Source organism: Crocuta crocuta, unplaced genomic scaffold, assembly GCF_008692635.1.
Source record: "Crocuta crocuta isolate KB4526 unplaced genomic scaffold, BGI_CrCroc_1.0 scaffold367, whole genome shotgun sequence".
Lineage (NCBI taxonomy): Eukaryota > Metazoa > Chordata > Mammalia > Carnivora > Hyaenidae > Crocuta > Crocuta crocuta.
Window position 1 is genome coordinate 6,165,128 of NW_027527936.1, and position 21,901 is coordinate 6,187,028.

A 21,901-nucleotide genomic window follows, 5' to 3' on the forward strand; every position below is an offset into this window, starting at 1 on the left:
GAGCGACGCGTGATTGGCAGCCACTGGGGCCATTAGGGAACGCGTGGGCCCGCGCCGGGCGCCCGGGAAACGCCGTTTAAAACTCCAAGCCCGCCGCGGCGCGCGTAGATGGCAGCGGCGGCGGCGGCGGCGGCGGCGTGGCCCGTNTCCGGTACCAGCTGGGAGGATTGGAAAGTTTGCTTGCGGTCAGGGACTTGGAGACAAGACAGACTGCGCAGGGACAGAGGAGGCAGAGGGGAAGGCCACAGACGCAGTTTCGGGGAGAGAGAGAGGGAGACACACAGGGTCAGACAGAGGGAGCGATACTCAGGGCTGAAAACGGGGTCAGAGACAGCGAGCTACCCAAGGAGACAGCGCGCAGAACTCGAAATTCCGAGGCAGAAAGAGAGAGGAGAGCCGTGGGCAGAAGCGCGCCGCGGCAGAGACGGAAGCCTTGGCCCGCGGAGACGCAGGCACCCGCAGAGAACGCTTCAGATCCGTCACGGTTTTGCCTCATTTGGAAGATATTACTTCGCCCCTGAAAAAAAAAATACAAAAAAGGTTTGGATATTAAGCGGAGACAAATCCTTCTCAGTTTGGAGGGGGTGGGGAGGAGGTGGCCGGGGTAATGCGGAGCAGATGCGCCCCGGGCTTCGAGAAGCCCGGGGCCCAGGCTGGGGAGGGGGCGCGGCCCGAAGCCCAGGTCCCCGCCCGGGGAGCGCAGGGGCCGCCCACGCCTCCCTGGCGTCGGCGTCCATACCGCCTGGTGAACCCCTTGGTGCCCGGGAAATTACCCGGGATCCGGCTCAGGTCCGGCTCACGCGGCTCCGGCTCAAACTCCGCTGAGGACGAGTGTGCCGTTTCTCTCGGGATTGCGATTCTGCACAAATTCTCCAGTTGGGGGTGGTTCAGCGCTCAGTCTGCCTCCGTCCGCGTAAACGCGGCCTCGGGCTAGGGTACCTCAGGTGAATGTTTGGGGCGCGGTGGGCCCAGTCCCCTAGAATTCGTTTCTGCCTTCTGCGGCCCCGGCTGGCGTGGGTCGGGCGAGCTCAGGCGGGGACCCGCAGGCTGGGTCCAGTCCCTGGAGCGGCTCTCACGGTGAATTGTGGGGGGCGCTCAAGGGGCTGGGGAACTGCCAGAACTGCCATGGTCTCTCGTCTTTGGGCCTCCCATCCCGGGTGCCCGCGACCGGGTTCTGGACGAGAATAGGCGGCGTCCCGGACACCGATGGCTTAACTTTGTCGCCCGTCTCAAGTTGCCGGGCTCTGAGCTGGGGCCGCGGCGGCCCTGGTGGTGCGGTGGGGTGCCTAGGCGTAACCTTTACTTCCTTCAAATTCAACCCGAAACTGGAGATGGAACTTTTCTGGATTCTGGCGGCGGCAGGAGGGGAGCTCTTTGGGCTGATGTTTTGTTCAATGAGGGAGTCTGGATTTTGGGGGGGGGGGGGCTGGGATGGCCTTTTCGTCTTGTTTCGGTTTTGGAATCCTCCCAAGCAGGGAACCCGCGGAGTCTCCAACGCGGTCTCAGGGCCGGTTCTGCCGAGACACTGGGCGCCCTTTTTCGTTTTAGAGAAGTCTGCAGAGGACCTTGGCCTGCTCAGCTTGTGCTTGTTTTCTGAGGCTCCCGCGGTTTAAGGACTTCGGGAAGAGAGGAGGGCTTTACAGATTCGGTGGGCCTTGCAGGGGTGGGGGTGGGGGTCGGGGGAAGGCAGTTCGCACCGGGGAGGTTGTTCGCGCCGAAGCCCAGGAAATTGTGCAAGTCCCCAGTTCACCGCCGCGACGGCGGGGTGGCCGCTGTCTCTTCCACTCATTGGAACTCGGGATCCTGTGCGCTGCAGGCGGGTTGGCCGGGCCTAGCATCTTCCTGGGAGGTCTTGTCGTCTGTTAGTTTTAGGTGGGGTGGAGTAGGTTGTTTTCAATTTGTAGGGATTGGCGTTTCACGTCCTGGCATCTCCAGTCCTCCCCAAAAGGGAAAGAAGTCTGACCTAAGGATGGTGAATTTAGTCCTTCCTTCTCTGCCAGCCAGCTGTGCTAATGTGTGTGTAGGCATTCAGAAAAAAAAAAAATCAAATTTGCTACCTAGTGAGAGCAAATTATCCAGATAATTGGTTCAAATCTCTCTCCTTTGTGGCTGGGGTAGACACAGTCTTTGGGCCAGAAGCAGGGAATCCTTACTCAGGATAGGGGTAACCACCCCTACCCCTGCAGTCCTTACTGCCGGGGACTCCTGCTTCCATGTGAGAACCTGGCTCCGTGGCAACAAACCCTGAGTGGAAATCCGAACAAGGCAAAGAGGCAGAAGAGTGGAAACCCGCCCCAGGCGAAGGGAACCGGGAAGGCAACCACCCTGGGCCTCTGGATGGGTTCTGCCTGTGGGCTGGCTTGTGGGTCAGCTTCAAGAGCGACGGGTGAGTGTCTGGGGGCCCCTTGCACCCTGTCACCACCATTTTCACGCGTGGCATCCAGTGTAGTCATGCAGTTGGAGCCATTTCTCTGCTTAGATACAAACAACTTGTTCCGGAGACCTGGCACACCCACTCACTCTCTGCCTGGCGGATCTTGAGCAGGAAACAGTTTCCAGGGGCCGCGGGGGCCAATACCTTTGTGGACTTGGAATGAGAGATCAGTTACAGCCCTCTGTGCCAGCTTCCCTGAAGCCTGGGTTCTGGGAGACTGGAGCACCCTGACTCTGGCTGTAGGTTGAGGCAAAGGGGAGAACCTGACCAAGGGGCACAGCCTCCTGCCTCCATCTCTGAGCTAATCCTGCGTGCACACGCGTGCACACACACACGCAATTTTGTGCCATTCATATTGACAGATTCACGGAGCCACACAGACACACATACACATACGCCGACTGCCATACAGAGTCAGACACTTGGGTTAGAGTCACTTGGGCTAGGGGTAGCTAAAATACACCCAGGTGAGAAGTTACACAGGTAGAGAAACACACAGAAGAACACAGGCAGATCTGCCGGTCGCCCGCTCACAAAACCCCTCTGACAGGCACAGTTATGTACACACAGGTTACACTCACCCGGACACTCCCTGACACTCATTGCGCATCACACATATGCATGCACCGCCCCCCCCACCCCCCACCCAGGATAACGCGGGGAAGCGCAACAACCCACTTCTCCCGCTTTCCTCGTGCAGCTCAAGGGCCTGCGTGTCTACGACTGGGACTGGCGTCTGGCCTCCGCTCCCAATTCCCGCGGCTGCTCTCTCCGGGTCTCTGGTCCCTGTGGAGCCGCCCCCCTCCCTAGTTCCCGTTCCTCTCCTCCTCCCCCGCCCCTTCCCCGCAGTCCCGCTCGGCCGCCCTGCGGTGCCCATGTAAATGACAGCAATAAATATCTAATCAAGGCCCGGGGCGACGCCGCCGCCGCCCGCCAAAGCCCATTACGGAGCGGGCGGGCGCTGGAGGGAGGGGTGCTGGGGGGAGGCGGATGAGCTTATAGCGGAGAGTGTGGTCCGGTATGGACCTTCGTCCTGTACTGAGTACCCCTCATCTCTGACCTCGGGTGAGTCACTGTTCCTCCTTGGCCTCAGTTTCCCTTTCAGTAAGAAGGGCACTGAGCTGCGGACTCCGTTACCGCGTCCGGCCCTCCTGCCACCCAGCGATCTCTCCTGCTGTTTAATCACTCGTCCGTTCTTCGGGCTACTTATTTGATACAGCCTCACTGCTGCCGGACGGGCGGAGATCCCAGCTCACGCAGATCTGGAATCACAGCTCTGGCTCCGACTGTTTTTCGAACTTAAGCCAGGTTCCCGAAGGCGGCGGCGAAGTGGAGAGTTGTGTGGATCCGCGGCAACCGGGCCGGAGTGCGTTTCTCAGACGGGGTCACTCCTTGCGGCCTCGCGGCCCCTTCCAGCCTCCCCAGCTCTATCCGCCAGGGTTTGCTTGCATTCCAGGGGCACGCGTTCCTCTGTCTGCGCGCAGGGCGGGAACCGAGCTCTTGCAGCCGGCACTCCTCCCCGAGTCCTCCCGGCCCAGACCTGGCGCAGCCGCTCCGCAGGGACTCCGCAGTCCTTGTTGCGCCCCCGCCCCGGCACCAGCCTGGGTCTGGACCAGCGCCGGGAGGCCCACTCGTCCCCGTCGGAACTCTGGTGCGGGGCGCACCGGGCGAGCGAGACTGCCTCCTCCGCGCCGGAGAGACGCGGGAACGTGCTGACCGCCGGCCTCTGCACCGCCCTGGCTCCGACCAAGTCTCTTCGGTCTTCTCGGATGTTCTAGCTGCATCTATGCTGGAAAGGAAGTGGAGAATCAAGCAATTATTTCGAGTTCTACTCCCAGGGCCTGCAGTCAGGCGTCCCCTGCAACAAACTGTCCTCAAGAGCCCACGCTGCACGGGATCTTGAGAAAAAAAGAACAAAAATTGGCCTCTCTCATCTTTTCTCACACTCTCTGCCGCATTTCAGTGCCTTAAAATTAACTCCAGCCGCCTGATTTCTTTGCACCCCCCAATATTAAGCACCTCAGAAACCAGAGGAGGGTAGGCAGAGCGGCCTCCCTTAGTTTCGGCCCATTAGCCTGCAGGGGGCTAATTACCCCAATTAGCTTCTGATTTATAATTAATGGCTCGGACCAAGGGATAATTGGATGTTAATGGATAACAGTTTGTGTAGGAAACTAAGCTCCTGGGCTCCTCAAGAGGGCCATGGGGGTGGGGTCTGTCCTGAGATGGGCCCCAGGCCCTGGAGCTCAGCACACTGGGGCTCCTCCCCAACCCTAAACCAGGAGGGGAGGTAACTGATGAGCTCTAGGTGCCAGGAGACCAGCGTCCTATCTGATCTGACCCTTGCAAAGCTACAGACCCTGAGGCCCACCTGAGCTCTTTGGCTCCAAATCCAGGACCACCTTGGGGGCCCTCAGCTGAAGGGGAGCCACTGGAGTTTCTGGACCTCAACAACAGCCCCATCCCTCCCCACATGGATCAAGCGGTGTGGGATTAATGGTACAATGTGGCATCATGGTACCTGAATCAAATGCCACTGGGGAATGGGGCATGGCCAAGGTGAGAGCAATGGCCAAGGTGAGAGCAATGGCTAGAGCTTAGTCTATGGCAAGGTCAAGGTCACAGCTATGGCCAGGTGGTGGTTTGGCTTCTGGTGGGGACATGTGGTCTTTCCTGCTGCAGTAGGATAGGACAGGCAAGTGAGGAGGGGACTCTGGGCCTTGGCTCACTCAGTTCTGGGCTCTACTGCCCTTATCACATCTCCTAATGCGGGTCTCTTCTCCAGGGCATCTGACTATCTGACCATTCCCCTAGAAAGGGGTTGGAACTCCTTACATGACCCCAGAGTTCGTTACCTAACAAACAGTGGTTCTCTTTACTTGAGGAATGAGCACCTAATGTTCCCTGTGCTAGGTACTGAGTACTGGCTCCGGTGCCAGATCTTGCCTTGCAGGAGCCCCCTAACTGGTGAGTTCTTGGTGAGCCCTGAGTTAGACTTAGCACTGTGGAATTAGACTCCCTGGATTTCATCCTGGCTAAGCTGCTTAGCTGTGTGGCTTTGGGCAAATGACTTCACCTCTCTGAGTCTCAGGTCCCTTATCAGTCAAGTGGGGATTATGAGTTTGTTGTGAGGATTAAATAAGATGCTGCCTGTCAGGTCTCTATCAGGATGGCTGGTAAAAATAGTTATAATTATATCTGGGGTAAAGGACAGGCAGATGGGCAGTTCACTATAATCTGGTGATGTAATGCCATGATAGGAGTTCAAAGAAGTCACCTGACTCAGGCTGGGGTGTCAGGGGAGGCTTCCAGGAGAAGGGGGTGCCTAAGCCTAGTGCAAGGGATCAGGAGTTCTTTAGGTAATGCTGGTGGAGGAACAGTGCTCCCAGAGTGGAAATGATGAATTTGGAAATGCCTTTCAAGAAAGTTGTCTTTGAAGAGACCAGAGATAACTGGTCTGAGAGATGAGCCCATTTGTTTTAAAAAGGGGAAATGGAAACAGGTTTAAGTGTGCACTGATAGGAGCAGTGGGGCTGGGGTTGGCCATCCAGGGGATGAGGATCTCAGGGGGGGATATGCCCTGGATTCCCTAGCTCTTAGACACCCAGAAGCAAATGATGCCACATTTCCAGCCACTAGCCCTTATAAGTGTCTCTAGAATGTATCCTTGGCCATTTCCTGTGGTCTTGCTGGCCACATGGAGTCACAGTGTTGTTGGTGCCCTGGCCCATGCCCTTGGGAGGGGGGCTGTGGGTGGGGGAATCGGTCCCTGGCAGGGGGACAAAGTGGCTGGTTCCTGGGCTCTCTGCCCCGTTTAGTGCCTGATGCCGACCGTGGAGGTTTTTGGAGTTGGAGGGTTCAGCAGTGACCTGAGAGTGAAGCTGTAACAGCACTGTGAGAGAGCAGCTGGGGATACCTTCGTCTCAAGTCTGCCCCCAGCCCTGGTGCTGCAGGCTCCTTGCTCAGGATAGGGCTCTGGTGCCCCCATACAGCATGTGCTCCCATTGCTCTTTCTTGGCAATTCAGGACTAAGGACTGATGTGGGAATAGGGGCACTTATTAGGATGAGGGCTCGGCCGTTCCAGTTCCCAAACACGTCAGCCAAGGGTAACTCACCTCCCTTGAGCCTCAATTCCTCCTCTGTAAAGCAGAGATGACAATAGTGCCTCCCTCATAGAGCTGAGGTAAGAAATTGGTGAGGTTACTGCAGTTGAGTATTTGGTGTGTGCCAGGCACAGAGATTCTCTTAAAATCTTGGGCCCATCTGCTCCGAGCTGGAAGTCTTCAGCTTCCTACGTCCAGCACACACATGCACACATGTGTATGCACACACATGCACAAGCATGAGGAATCTCTTCTTAGCCTCCTTCAGGTGGCTGGCCAGCCCTGGGTTACATTCTCATGACAGATTTCTTTCCTTTCTAGGGCAGCCATTTGGTCAGTGGTAGGTAGAACCCTTGCCAAGGTCACATAGCAGCCTGGGGTTGGGAACAGGAGCTCCGGCCTGGTGTTCCTGGGCTCGTGTATTTATGTTCTGCTACCTGCCAAGCAAAAGGCCCTTTGGTCTCCAAACTGCTAGGTAGGAAGGATGGCTGCAGGGGTCTCTACTCACAGAGGGTCACCGGGGATCCTGCAGGGCTGAAGGGTGGCATTTCTCGGGGAAGGAAGTCTGTAGCAACAGTCTCCCTTCAGTCCTTCGTGCTGCCATTGGCACGCAGACTAGCCCTCACTAGGGACAATCCCTTGGCCACACTTTGGAGATGCACCCCAGATAGATCCTCAGTGACCTGGGCTTCCTGTCCTGCCTCTACCACTTAACGACTGTGGGACTCGGAGCAGGTGGTTTCACCTCCCTGAGTCTCAGTTTTCGCATTCATATAATGGGGATAATAATTCCTACCCAGTCGGCTTGTGCTGAAGCTTGTGAGTGAGAAGGGGGCATCACCAAGAGGAAGCTGTCAGTTGTTACAGCGATAATGGGTCTGACCAGGCTTGCGACAGAGGAGGCAAGTCCTCAGAGAATGTCGGTCCCTCCCCTCCTGCTTTCTTCCCTTTCCCTTAAGCAAAGCTGTTCTGCGGCGCTCCCCACTGTGTGTGGGAATAAGCAGAAACTGAGGGGGAATTTAAAGTTCAGAACAGGAGAGGAAGAGTGAAGAGAGATGGCATGGGTCCATGGGGGTGCTGCGCGGGTGTGACCGAAGGAAGGGCCCACTTTCCTGTTAATCAAAGACGCCTTGTGTGCGGTTTCCTAGCAGTCCTGCTGTTAATTTATAAAAAATGCCCCCTAATAAAATTCTGCTTGATTCTTCGATTGGCTGGGCATTAGGCCGCAGCCAGCAGCGACGCGGGGACATAACGGATGCATTTGCAGATTTGGAAAATTAAAGCCATCTATATGGCGCCTGTGGCGGGAGATCCGCCGATCTGCTTGCTTAATGAAATATAAAGATTCTTTTAACCAATGTAAGCACAATTCGACAGCTTGTGAAACACGGCCGCGCCGTGATGGATCGCTCTCTTGGCTCGCCAGGAATTGCGGGGCGGCACCTTTTAAATATATAATTGATTCTGTTTGGAGTGTGCAGTGGGCTGAGCCCGCGCGGGGCCGGCCTGGGGCCAGCAGTGCAGGGCCCTGTTCAGAGGCTCCCGCAGGCCCCGCAGGACTCCAGCCCGGGTGGCTCTTAGCCTTGCTATGGGAGCCGCGCACTCAGAACTGGATGTGGGTGGTGCTCCAGCTGCTGGGCCTGGCTGAGGACTTGGGCAGCAGGACTGGGCTGCCCCGATCGCTGGAAAAGGGCCCATTGAGCAGAGCTCTCCCCAGACCCTGGCTTCAGGTCCTGGGGACAAAGGAGGTGGTAGGACTAGGGGTCTAGGTGTCCCTTCTGCCCTGAGGACCATAACCCATTATGATGGCCTTGCTTCTTTCACTTTCCCTCACCTCTCTTAGCTTCTGGTTCTTTGTCGTCCAGTCAACATTTATTAGTTACTAAACACTGGCTGCGTACCAGGCTCTGTGCTAGGTGTTGCAGAAACAAAAATGGATTAGACAAATCGACTCATTTTCTCTGTGTTGCTCTGTCTCTCTGCATCAACTCCATCTCCTTGGTTTCCCCCCTTCTTCCTCTTTGCATTTCTCTCTTGTTCTCCCTCAGACCTTGTTCTGAGGTACCATTTAGTGTATGTTCCTCTGATTTCACACACACACACACACACACACTCATTCATGCTCATGGGCCTCCAGACATGCATACACAGAGACATAAATAACTGCACATACACAGGTAAACACAGACGCACATGCAGGTATGTGGCCAATCACACAGACATGGGCACACACGAACACTGATGTGACCTGCACGCTGTGTGCTACCACATGTGTGTAGCTCGGATGGTGAGTGGCATCCACAGACGGGGGCCCCCCTTGTGGCCTCAGAGGAGACCTCGGGCCCTAATGTCCACCTGGACTGAGGAGGAGGCGTCTGAGGGTGGGGTGGGAGGAGCTCAGCTGGCAATATTTGGGCTCATACGCAGCCTCATCTCACAACACAGGCGCTTGCACATACACACACGTGCACACACGCGTACACACACGTGCATGCACCAGCATGCACACTGGGGAAACGTGCTTTTTCTCTGCTGTTGTCCTGTTGCCTCGGATCAAATCAGAGATGCTGGAAGTCAGAGAATGAAACGAGTCAAGATAAGAGCCTGCGTGACTGGGGTTAGGAAACACTAGCTGGTGGGAAGAACCTCGCTGTGGAAACCTGTTCCACCACTTCCTAGCTGCTTGCCCTTTAACAAATTAAACAGTCTTTCTCACCTTCCTTTTTCCGCATCTGATAAAAACAGTTCCTACCTCCCATGGTGCTGGGAGGATTGATGGAGATGGCTGCTGATGTATCCGAGGCACTTAATAAATAGTGGTTATTATTAATTTATTCATCGGATCCTCATCTCCTGAGCCCTGCCTCTGTGCCAGGCCTTGTGATCTGGGCTGGGGTAGGGAGTCCAGAAATGCATGAGATACACCTTTTACCCTCACGGAGCTCAGTCCAGTAGGGGAGGTAGGAGTGTCCTTACTCTCTTGCGATTCAGGTGCTGGAAGAAGAAAAGCCATGGAAGGTGCTTTGTGTGGTGAGCAAGGGCTCAGAGAGTGTGTTCAGTAAACAGGAGCTGTTTTTGTTGCTTTCTTGTTATTGTTATCATCATTTCCCTGACCCGAACTTAGTTATCTGGAGCCTGGAGGGAAGAGAGATGCCTTCTTAGGGACGAATTGGGAAAGGCCCTATCTTCGAGGAGGTTGAACTAGGTCTTGACGGAGAAAGAGGAATTTGTCAGGCAAAGTGGGAGGAAGGGAAGGGTGTTTCAGGTGGAGGGCCCAACAGCAGCAAAGGCATGGAGGTGACAAGAAGGAGTGGCAGGTAATCCGAGATTGTTGGGTGCTGGGGAGTGGGAGGGCATCAGACTGAAGGGGTGGGCAGAGGCCAGACTGGGAAGGTCTTGGAGACCTTCAGAGGACCAGTGAGCTGGGCAGTTGTGGCGCCGAGAGAGGTACTTCTCTTGGCTTTAGTTAATAAAGACTTGTCGTGCATCAAAAACTGTGAGATCAGCAATAATTAAGTCAATTAAAATGTCACCACATCAACAGCAATGAGTTTTAAAGCAACAAAGCCCTGTAGAGGTGGGGGAAGGGGATGGATAAAATTACTTCTAAACTCTGTTCCGCTTCCCCACCTGGAGCTTGTGACACCTTCTGGGGCCTGGCTCCATCCCCACATCTATTGGAACACATGGATGACCCTCCCCATCTCCTCCCTCCAAAAAGGAAAGAAAGAAAAAAATATATAAATGCGAAAATCACCAGTAATCCCATCTGCTATCTCCCAGAGATAACCCCTGTTAACATTTCAGGGTATAACCTTCTAGACTTCTTTTCTATGCATATTTATACATACATTACAAAAATGGGATCATATCATGCATATTGTTACCTATTTCTTCCACTCAACGATATATTGTGAGCATCAGCACATACAGATCCACATCACTGTTTCAAACTGTGGCACCGTATTCCATTGTGGGCATGACTGTCCCCTCGTTTACTGAACTAACAGTGGAGCTTTCCAGTTGTTTGCCACCGTAAGCAGGGCTGTGATAAACATTCCCGGACACACATCTCTGCATATTTGAAGGATATGTTTCTGGAAATGAAATTGTGGAGTCAAATGATGCTCTCTCTAAAAGCTTTTGGTGTCAGGAACTACAGCTCTTTTGTCAGCGAAGTCAGGAGGAAGAAAGGACCATTTTCTACTCTAGATAACCCTGGGTAATAATTTTTTCTTCATATTTGCTAATCTGATTGGTGAAAAAAATTGTGTCTTATGTTTTCTATTTTTATTTCTTTGGTTACAAGAAAGGCTAAGCTTTTTGTCATGGGTCAGGTGGCTATTTGTGTTTTTCCTAATAAGTTGTCTCTTTAGTTACTTGCTGTCTTTTAAGGTGACCATCTTTTTGTTTCTATGGAGGAGCTCTTTATATGTTATGGATGTTCTCTTATTTTTATGTGCGTTATTTATTTTTATCAATTTTACTATGTCATATGTATGGTAAATATTTTTCAAGGTTTGTTGTTTGCCTTTTAGCTTTGTTTATGGTATATTCTATTACACAGTATTTAAATTAAATTATTTTTAAATTTTTATTTATTTTTGAGAGAGAAGAGAGAAAGAGCATGAGTGGAGGAGGGGCAGAGAGAGAGGGAGACACAGAATCCAAAGCAGGCTCCAGGCTCTGAGCTGTCAGCACAGAGCCCAATGTGGGGCTCAAACCCATGAACTGCAAGATCATGACCTGAGCCAAAGTCAGATGCTCCACCAATTGAGCCACCCATGGACCCCTCTATTATATGGTATTTAAACACTCTGTCACCATGTCTGTCCTTCTTTCCTCTTGGATCTCTGCCTTTGGGGTCATGTATATAGTGGGTAGAGTGGGCTTCTTTAAGTAAATGTTGTTGGGAGGTGTTATGTGGGAGTGTCAGCTCAGAAATCTATAAATCCTGACCTCAGCTCCTGGCTTGTATATCCAACTGCTAATTCAACATTCTTACTTGGATGTTGGATTCATATTTTCACACTTACCATGTCCCTCCAAAACCATGGTTTCCATTGCCCCCTTCCCAGACCCCTTTCTCCCTCAATGTTCCTGATTCAGGAAAAGGCCTGTCTTCATTCAGGTGCTCAGGCCAAAAAAGTTTGAGTCACCATTTTTGGTTTTTTTTGTGTTTTTTTTTTAAACTAGGCTTTATGCCTAACATTGAGCTTGAACTCAAAACCCCAAGATCAAGAGTGGCATACTCTACTGACTGAGCCAGCCAGGTGCCCCCAGTCATCCTTTTTTGATCTCTTTTCCTCACATCTTATAACTAACCTATTCTCATGTCCATTCTACCATCAATATGTGTCCTGAATCTGGGGCACCTGGGTGGCTCAGTCAATAGAGTGGTTAAGCGTCCAACTTTGGCTCAGGTTAGACTTTGGCTCAGGTCATGATCTCGTGGTTCATTTGGCTCAGTACGGAGCCTGCTTCAGATCATCTTTTCCCCCCTCTCTCTCTGACCCTCTACTCTCCCTTCCTCTTCTGTGTGCATGTGCACCCTTTCTCACTCTAAAAAGCAAGCAAATAAACAAAAAACTAAAAAAAAAAAAAATGTCCTGAATCTGACCACTTCTCACCACCTCCCTCTACCACCTAGAGGAAGGCACCTGGTTGCTGGCCTGGACTCCCGCAGTTACCTGGTCTCTCCACTTTTCTTCTTGACCCTCTGCAGTCTGTTCTCTGCAGCCAAAATGAGCTTTTAATGACAGACTGTATCATGTTACCCTTTAGCCAAGACCCTCCAGGAGCTTCCCATCATGGTGGGGATAAAACAAACTTCTTGCAATGGGGTTGTGAAGCTCTCTGGGGTCTGGCCTCTCCTCTCCCTCCACTCGCTCCCTCCTTCTCTGTGTTTCAGGTACCCTGACTTTTTTGCTGTTCCACATAAACATCAAGCTTCTTCATGCCTCAGGGCTTTGTCCTTGCTGTTCCTTCTGCCTGGAAAGCCTTCCTCCCAGAACCTTGCATGGTTTACTCCAAATGGCAGAGTGCCCTTTCCTGACCCTGTGTTCCACAATAATCTTCCCTTTTCCTCTTGTTATTCTCCTCCTCTGTCTTATTTTTCTTCGGAGCACTTGTTTCCGTCTGGCATTACTACCTATATTTACTTGTTATTTTTGTCGTCCTCCTCCCTTGGAATGTAAATTCCATAAAGGCAAGGACTTAGTAGGTGGGTGCTTAATACATATTTATTGAATAAATATGTGTAATATATAAACGGGTGTGAGTGTGATGTTTGTGTGTAGGTACACCTGCTGCTTGGATAGATATCTGTGAGAATGTCTGTGTGCAGACCCGTGGGGATAATGACATTGAATTTGTAAATATTGCTGAGTTTGTGTGTGACAATGACCACTTCTGTGAGTGCCTTGCTGAGAATGTCCACGTATGTATATTTGTGCATGAAACGTGTGGTGCGTGTGTGTGCTGTGGATGTTTGGTTACATATAGTCTGAGAGTGTACATCAGTGAGGGTGGGGAGCTGAGACACTTGGGCAAGTTCTTCCTCTTACCAAATGGACTTGCCATTGTGCAAACCCTCCCCCGTTCCCTCCCACGCTCTGGATACAGAAAGCACCTGTATGTCTTTGGGAGCCTGCAGACTTTGGGTCACATTCCAAAAATGACACTTCAGGCCGACACAGGGTGGGCACTCAGATAAGGACTGTGAGGGTCTGGAAGAGACCTGGGACTGATAGGACCTTGGCAGCCTTGTGCTGAGCTGGGTCATCTCAGTAGGAAGGATGATAAATTAGCCACCAAAGAATGGAGCTGAAGCAGTGTGGGCGGGCTGGGCCCTGCTTTGGCTGTGTGGCCTCAACGTGTCACTGCTCTTTCTCTAAGCCTTGGTAGACTCATCTGTAAATGGGGTTCATTGCTCTTGAAGGTAATGGCAGTGAATGTGTAACAGTCGTAACAGTAGTGTTCTTTTGTCTGTGTGGCACATGAAAGTTTTAATCCACTATCTCGTCAGAGCAAATGCCTCAGTGTTCCCAGTGCAGCTCTGGGCTTGGCCCCACGTGGGCCTCAGTAGGTGTTGAATAAATAATACGTGTGTGAATGAATCAATGAAGGCACAGATAGGAGAGTGCCTGGGTGACTGAATGGAGATGGCTACGTAAAGCAGCAACTGGACTGATACGTCACAGTGACTAACATTTTTTAGCACATACTGTGTGCCAGGCCCTATTGTAAAGGCTTCTCTTAATCCTTGCAACAATCCCATATGATAAGTACTATTATTAGCCCCATTTTGCAGATGGAGAAACGGAGGGACAGAGAAGTTAAGTGACCTGCCCAAAAGTCACAAAGCTCCTACGTGGCAGAGTTGAGATTCCAGCCCAGGCAGTCTGACTCCAGAGCCCAGAGCCCAGGCCACTTTCTGATGGAGAGGCAGAAGCTCCTGGGGGTGAGGTGAACATCCAAGGACTAGGCTGGGGGTGTGTCTTCATCAGGGTGGAGTGTGATCCCCAGGTTCACGTCTCCCCTCCTTCCCTGTCCGCAGGCGCACGCCGCGATGCAGCACTACGGGGTGAATGGCTACTCGCTGCACGCCATGAACTCACTCAGCGCCATGTACAACCTGCACCAGCAGGCGGCCCAGCAGGCCCAGCACGCGCCCGACTACCGGCCATCGGTGCACGCGCTTACGCTGGCTGAGCGCCTGGCTGGTAAGGGCCATGGAGATGGGACCTTGGGGATAGAACTGTGGGGGCTGGGGGTGGAGGAGAGGTCTGGGGGGTGGGGTCTCTGGAAGTTGAAGATAGGAGGGAGGGAGCACTGGGAGTTTACTCTGGGAGGCTATGGAAGACCCAGGTCACTTAGCAACACAGAAAGGTGTCAATTTAAAATCTATGCATGACCGTCCAGAGCACTCCTTGTTTGCCGGAACTGTGCCGGGCACTGGAGCTGCCCTGGGCCTTCAGATTCCCTTAACAACCCCCTGAGGGAGGGACTCATCCGCCTACCTGCCTGTCTCACAGATGAAGACTGAGGCGGGTAAGGGACTCGGCCCGAGGAGTGGCTGGAAGAGGACTGGAGTGGCCAGGCAAGGATATTTCAGGCCCTGGGAGTCATACAAATAATAACAGCCGAGTGTGTGCCAGGTGTTGTGTGAGGCTTTCTCTGTGCATCCAACCCTGATAAAGAGAGATTATCCTCATTTTAGGGACAAGGAAACTGAGGCTCAGAGAGGTTAAATCTAGGTGGGGCTGGGGGGTTTGAACATGACATTTGGGCTAAAAAGATAAACTTCGAAGTTCCAGATCTGTAGTTATTGGGGGGTCTGCCCATCCACCTCTCCTCTCTGAGCCTGCACCCCCTTTATACAGAGGAGACAATAGGATGGCGGGGAAGTTATTTGAGGTAGTGTAGGCAAAGTATTCAGCAGAGCCTGCTAAGTGCTCAGAGGTCACTATTCCTCAAATCCCAAGGTAAGTGCCCATGAGGGAGCTGCAGCTTATGTCTCTGTCCCCCTTTTACTGATTTGCTGCCCTGCGGCCTGTCACTGGGCATGAGAAGAATTTGACTGCAGGTGAGGGGCATGATTCCTGAGAGAGGACCACCCACTCTCTCATGTCCCAGGTCAAACCTTGAGCAGCTAGTGAAACCCATGTGGGTTCACTGCCCTGTGCCAGGCAGTAGTCCGAGGACTTCAGGGCACCCCCAGGGAGGCCAGGTGCTCACAGAGCCATAGAAGGGCATGGCAGGAGCGTGGCTAGGATTCAGTGGTGGGGCAGCTCAGAGCAGCGGCATGTGGTGCAGTCAGAGAAGCCTTCCTGCAGACTGTGGGGCAGGGGCCAGACCTTAAAAGAGAATGGGTGGTGAGGGGACCAGCATGAGAAGAGGCACAGCAAAGGGATGGGATATGAGGACCTTTTCTGGGAAGAGGTGCCAGCCTGGAAGGGAGGCTGGGGCAGCCATTCCCACTCCTTGAGACCCTGCCAGGCCTTGGGGTAGGGCTCAGTGAATAAAATTCCTGAGCCCCTGGTTGTCTTCTCTAGCTCAGTGCGGGGCATAAGTCTCCAGCGTAGGGATGTGGGCACAGTCCTGTCCTGGCTACAGCTACATCTCTGGTTTGGAGTGGATTCTCAATCCCGAACATGCTGGTGACACTGGCTTCTCACAGGAGTCAGGGAATGGAGGCTCATCCCTGCTGGTGGGGACAGAGGAGCTAGAACATTTAATACTCCACCCCCCAATTCTCTAATTCTTAGGAAGGAGGGACATGAGCTCCAGGTGAGCCTTTGTTTGGAGGCCTCGCCTTCTGGCAGACAGTTTTGCTGATGGTACAGACAGCCCAGCCTCCCCTGTGACCACCCACCCTTCTGGCCCCTGGAGCAAGAAGCAGGAGGCTGAGCTGTTGCTCCCTCAACCAGGGTTCAGCTGACCGAAGGGTCCCCAGTCCCCAGGTAACCAGCATGAGCTCAGTCCAGGCTGGGATTAGTGTCAGTTTGTGAGAGATTCGGGGCTCCCTCTTTAAAATGAAGAAGGAGTAACCCAAAGGTAGTCTTTCTGGATACCCAGTTGCATCCTTTCTCATTTAGAGTGTTGTGGGCGACTCCCCAGTCTCTGGAGCGCAGGAGAAGGACTCTGGCTGCCCTATCAGAGGCTGACCCAGCTTGGGTCCCCTTCAGTGTAGACAGTCCAGGGTCCATTTATGGGCGATGGGAGGCAGAGATTACTGTCCGTCCACTAGGATCTAGTCAAGCAGAAGGGCTGGAATCTAGATCTCTAGCCTCGGTGGTTTTCATGTTAGAAGCATGTGAGCAGGACTGTGGAGTCAATAATACACTAGCTCTGTCTCTCGTCTGAGCCTGCAGTGGTTAGAACCTAGTCTTTTTTGTCCTTTGAAGAAGCAGCCAAAAGGGCCAAGACTAGACGCAAAAACTCCTGTGCTCTGAGGGCCCTGCCAGTGCCAGGCTTTCTTTTGGGGGGGGGGGCGCATAACAGCAGGAGCCTCAGGTCTTGCCACCAGAGACTCACAGGCCAACTTGAATCATCAGAGTCATTCCCAGAGGACATAGAATCAAGTGCCAGCGAATTATATACCAGTCAGACCTCTCCTAACTAGATCTTGCAGATACCATCCCTGCTGCCAGCCTGGCTTCTCATGGTCAGGGGCCTGTATTCTGTTGGTATCCAGAATCTAAGGGTCATAGAATATTATAACCTTTGTGACACTGACATATAGATTATTAGCATCATGTAGTCTTGGAATATTATACTCATAGCATCCTAGGACTTTGAAGATCTTAGGGTAATGTTCACCTACCTATCCCCCACCCCCAAGCCTAATGAGTAAGACCACTCTCAGTCATAATCCTGACAACCGCTCACGGAGACGAGTTAGGCCCCTGTGGGCCTTATAGCGAACATGGGCAAGGAGAGATTGTATCTCCCTATGGAGAGAAGATGGGGATTTCCAAGGGGAAAGGGCCAGGACCTGGCTCTGTAGGAGCCTGAGTGTCCGCAGTGGGTCAGAGCAAAGTAAGGTTCAAAACCTATTTCCCGTAATTAAATGGGCGCCCTCTCCTTGCCCTCCAACGGCTGTACATTTCAAGACATCATCTTGGAGGCCCGCTATGGCTCACAGCATCGCAAACAGCGCCGTAGCCGCACGGCATTCACTGCCCAGCAGCTCGAGGCCCTGGAAAAGACCTTCCAGAAGACTCACTACCCAGATGTGGTGATGCGGGAGAGGCTGGCCATGTGCACCAACCTGCCTGAGGCCCGGGTGCAGGTAGGGCCCCGCTCCTCTAAGTGGACCTTGCAGACAAGCACCAGCCCGCCAAACTGGCTTCCCTCTGCCCAGGAACCAGCATTTCTATCCCTCAACGCCCGTGTAACTGCTCTCTCCACGAATGCCTGTGATGACAGGAGCGGGGTTTTGGAAGGGATGGGGGGGTGTGTTTCCTGGGGGTGGGGGGCAGTGTTATCATGCACGTCCCCTCCCAGAGCACCCCACTTCCACAACCCACAGCTGCTCTCCCATCCCCAGGTGTGGTTCAAGAACCGCAGGGCCAAGTTCCGGAAGAAGCAGCGCAGCCTGCAGAAGGAGCAGCTCCAGAAGCAGAAGGAGGCTGAGGGCTCGCATGGGGAAGGCAAGGCCGAGGCCCCAACCCCAGACACCCAGCTGGAGACTGATCAGCCCCCAAGCCTGCCCGGTGGTGACCCCCCTGCCGAGCTTCACCTGAGCCTGTCTGAGCAGTCGGCCAGTGAGTCAGCCCCTGAGGACCAGCCAGACCGGGAAGAGGATCCCCATGCGGGGATCGAGGATCCCAAAACTGAGAAGAGCCCTGGGGCTGAGAGCAAGGGGCTGAGCTGCAAGAGGGGCAGCCCCAAGGCAGGTGAGGCTTGGCAGGTGCCATGGGTGGGCTGGGGCCCAGCCGAGGGGCCTGGGTGTGTGAGGTGGATCAGAGCAGGGATAGAGTCAGCTTTTAACCTATGGCACTAGGGCATGACCCCTTAGAAAGGAGCTGGCCAGGCTGCCTGAGTGGCTCAGTCGGGTAAGTGTCTGGCTCTTGATTTCAGCTCAGGTCCTGATCTCAAGGTCGTGAGATTGAGCCCCACATCAGGCTCCACATTGGGCTCAGTGCTGAGCATGGAGCCTCCTCAAGATTCTCTCTGTCTTTCTCTCTCAAAAAAAAAAAAAATAAAATAAAGATAAAAAATAAAAGAAAGGAGTTTGCCATAGCAGGCCAGTGCCAGGTATTTTCCGGGGAGGGGCCAGGTGGCAGGGGAGGAGGCTTAGGGAGCTCAGGGCGAAAGCTGTTTATCAACTATTATGGAAATACTGTGGTATTTTAACAACCAGTACAGACACACCAGTACATACTGGGTGAATACCACATTGGTATCAGGGACTCTCACATGCCGCAGAGACTCAGAGCCATGTTTCTGAAGGAATAGAGCTGTGGCATGAGGCGTAGCTCAGACACAGATCCTGAGCCCAGGCAGAGAGCTGGTGAGGGGCGGGAGCCACAGACAGCAGAGGGGAAGGGGGGGTGACAGGCCTCCCAAGAAGTTAGACACGGGGGCCCCGGCAGGGTCTCTGGGGCTGCCCAGGAAGCCTGGGTCCTTCCCTCCCAGGATTCTGAGGGGTGCTTCAGGACACGTCTTGGCTGTGAGTGGATATGGTTTTGGCCAATGCCCGTCTTGTCTGCCATGCCCAGGGGGTTGGGAGGACTGAGGGAGTCAGTCCTGGCAAACCAGTGTCCTGGTCCTGAGACCTTGGTTCTCGGTGCTCTGCTTGCAGACTCCCCGGGCAGCCTGGCCCTGGCCCCTGCAGCACCGGGGGGTGGCCTCCTGGGCCCCTCCCACTCCTACTCGTCATCCCCGCTGAGCCTCTTCCGTCTGCAGGAGCAATTCCGCCAGCACATGGCAGCCACCAACAACCTAGTGCACTACTCATCCTTCGAAGTGGGGGGCCCAGCCCCCGCTGCCGCCGCCGTGCCCTATCTGGGCGTCAACATGGCCCCGCTGGGCTCGCTGCACTGCCAGTCCTACTACCAATCCCTGTCGGCAGCCGCTGCTGCCCACCAGGGCGTGTGGGGGTCCCCGCTGCTGCCCGCGCCCCCAGCAGGCCTGGCACCTGCCTCGGCTGCCCTGAACAGTAAAACCACGAGCATCGAGAACCTGCGGCTTCGGGCCAAGCAGCATGCAGCCTCTCTGGGACTCGACACGCTGCCCAACTGACTGCTGGCCTCCAACCCAGCCAGGGGTCTTGGGTGCCCCCTCCCAGCCCCAGGGTTACCCCCAGACGGCTTGCAAGGAGTTAACTCTATGAGCCCGGGGATCCTGGGGCCTTGGAGTCCTGCCCCCTGTCCCCCTCTCTGAGTCCCAGCCCCCTCCGTGAAACCCACACTTGCACACCCTCTGCATGGCCCTGCTTGGATCCCTCGGAGGCCGAATCTGGGGGAGGGGAGGCCAGGGTGCCCGCAGCTGTCTGCAGGAGAGTGAGGCCCTCTGTGGCCAGATCCTCCCCTCAGCACGGCCTCCTCCCTGCCTTCCCTCCCTCCCTCTGCCCCCTAGTAAGTTGATGTGTGGAATGTGAGATATAAATATAAATATATAAAGCTCTATTTTCAGGCCCCTGCCTGCCCCAGGCCCCCGGCCGCCCTTGCCTCCCCGTACAGCATCCACATCTCTCCCTGGCTTTCCTCTGTCTCTCTTGCCTCTCCTTCCCTGACCCGCTGCTGTCCTGTCTCCTACCCCTCTCTCCCCAGCCTCTGTCTTCCCCACTCTGGACCTTCACCCACGTCTTTTCTTCCTGCTCCTGCTTTCTTTCTTTGGTCCTAGCTGTGTGGTGTTGTCCATTCCCAGGCTATGTTTTGTCTGGGATTGTGACTTGTTAGTTGTAGTGATTTTGCTTTTTCCTGTTCTTCCCTCCTGCTTCTTCCCACCTGCCTGTCTCCTCCCTGCACCGGCCTCTCTAGGCTGCTGTTCCTCTCCATCCCCAGTAGAGGTGGTAAGGCCCTAGCTGGAGGCCCTTTTGCCACTGGAGCTGAGGGCAGGAGCTGGCACTGGCCTCCTTAGCCGTCCTCCCTCAGGCCTGTCATCTAGAAGGGTCACCAGTCACATTCTCTTCTCTCTCTTTCCTCAGCCTTGAGGCCCCATTCCTAAGACGGAGGAGGAGGGGAGTGGAGGCAGGAGGCAGGCTGAGGCAGGCAATAGAATGGTGGCATCCTTACCTGTGAGACCTCCAGGACAGAGCACGGCCGCCAGCGTTCATCCAGGACTGACCGCAGGGTTCTAGGTCTCTCTGGTGAGACTTCTCTGGCTGGAGGGAGGCAGCAGGGGAGGGGTGCTCTCAGAGAGAGGTCTCTTCAGAGGAACGGGGCAGACTCTCCTCTCCCGCTCCCTGGCCTCTAAGTTCCGCAGCTAGAGTCCGCTGCAGGGGTGTGTCTGAGCCAGGAAGAAAGGCTGAATCCTAACTCCTGATCACAATAAGTGCAACCCCACACAACAGTGCATCTCGCAGGCTTCTGTTGACATGCTGTCCTGGAGCGAATTGTTGGAGTCAGGGCTTCGGTCCAGCTAGTCACTGGCATGGAAAAGTGGGTGCCGGTGTATGGCCAGGAGCTCAGCTCAGTGAACTTCCCTTCAGAGCAGTGTGGCCTTGAGTCGGCCTGTAGCCTCTCTGGACCTGTCACCCCATCTGGATTAGATGGCCTGTAACATCCTGTCCAGCTGTAACATCCTGCATGTCTGGGCTCACAACCCTTGCAGGGTGGAAGTTTTTAGTTAAACTAACAACAACAACAACAACAACAACAAGGCTCTCAAAAGTACAGCAGATGGATTGGAAATTTACTGTTGCTGTGGAGCAATGAGTGTGGCACGTACAAGCCTCTGCATGAGTGTGGCCACAGTTTCTGGGCCTCACTTTCCCCATAAATATAATGGGTCCCTTTTAGTTGAGAAAATCTGGACTGGATCCTGATTTTCTGGAGTCATAGTGCCCGCCTTTGAGGCTGCCACATCTCCATGCCTTTACAGGGCATCAGGGGCTCAGGGCAAGGGGAAGGCAAAGGCTTGCACAGATTCTAAGTCATTATCCTCAACCCTTTGTGGCTCACCACCGAGCCCTCAACACTGTGCTTAGAAAAATTGCATTTGGAAACCGGAGTAAATATCCCTAAGGTATGTCTCCTCTCCCAGTGGTAAGGTGCACTGGGTTGCCTGTCGGGGCCAGGTAGGATTGGTTTGCAGAGTAGTCGATGCCCATCTTGCTGTGTGGGTGGGGGATGGTGTTTATCTGGGCTGGCACAGATGGAGAAGGCTTTGGATGGGGAAAAAGTGAGGGGGATGGTTGCCTGGCCAGGAAAGCTATTTTAATAAGGCAACGGAGTAAGACAAGGTGGATGAAGGGGCAGGGGGCCCTGGTCTCATGAGAGGTGGGGCTGAGGGCCTTGAATCCAGGCTAATGGATTCACTTTGATGTGGCAGGTAGGTGAAGGGGATCAGCTGAACCAGGATCTGGGTTCTGGGATTTGGAAGGTGACTCTAACAGCCACAGGAGCATCAGAGGAAAAGGGACTTAGGCAGGAAGGCCGAAGGGTAGAGACTCTACGAGACAGAAGGGATTTTTGGTTTGTCTTCTAGGATCAGCTCCAGGAAGGTCTGTTTCTGAAATGAAAGAAAGCAGTCTCATCTAGATCAGGCATGGGGACTGACACCTTTTGCAGTCCCTGGATGCAGGTGACTGTCAGTGGGCCTTGGAATCCAACAGCTCTAGACATTACCACCTCACCCAGGAAGCCTCCCCTGACCTCCTAAAGGACAAGTTCCACCCTGGAGCCATATTCT

At 53.9% G+C, this 21,901-nt stretch overlaps 1 protein-coding gene across 2 annotated transcripts; it reads left to right on the plus strand.

The window, feature by feature from the left end:
• The first annotated feature begins 14,099 nt into the window (after positions 1-14,099).
• DMBX1 (diencephalon/mesencephalon homeobox 1) lies at positions 14,100-19,288 on the plus strand. Of its 2 annotated transcripts, none has more exons than XM_077752209.1 (4): positions 14,100-14,262; positions 17,155-17,333; positions 17,592-17,940; positions 18,849-19,288. In XM_077752209.1, the coding sequence occupies exons 1-4, from the start codon at positions 14,109-14,111 to the stop codon at positions 19,286-19,288; spliced, it is 1,122 nt and encodes a 373-aa protein (XP_077608335.1). In that variant the 5' UTR covers positions 14,100-14,108. The 2 variants fall into 2 exon arrangements, with proteins under 2 accessions (XP_077608335.1, XP_077608334.1); XM_077752208.1 differs by having other exon boundaries at positions 14,109-14,260; positions 17,138-17,333.
• The last annotated feature ends 2,613 nt before the right edge of the window (positions 19,289-21,901 follow it).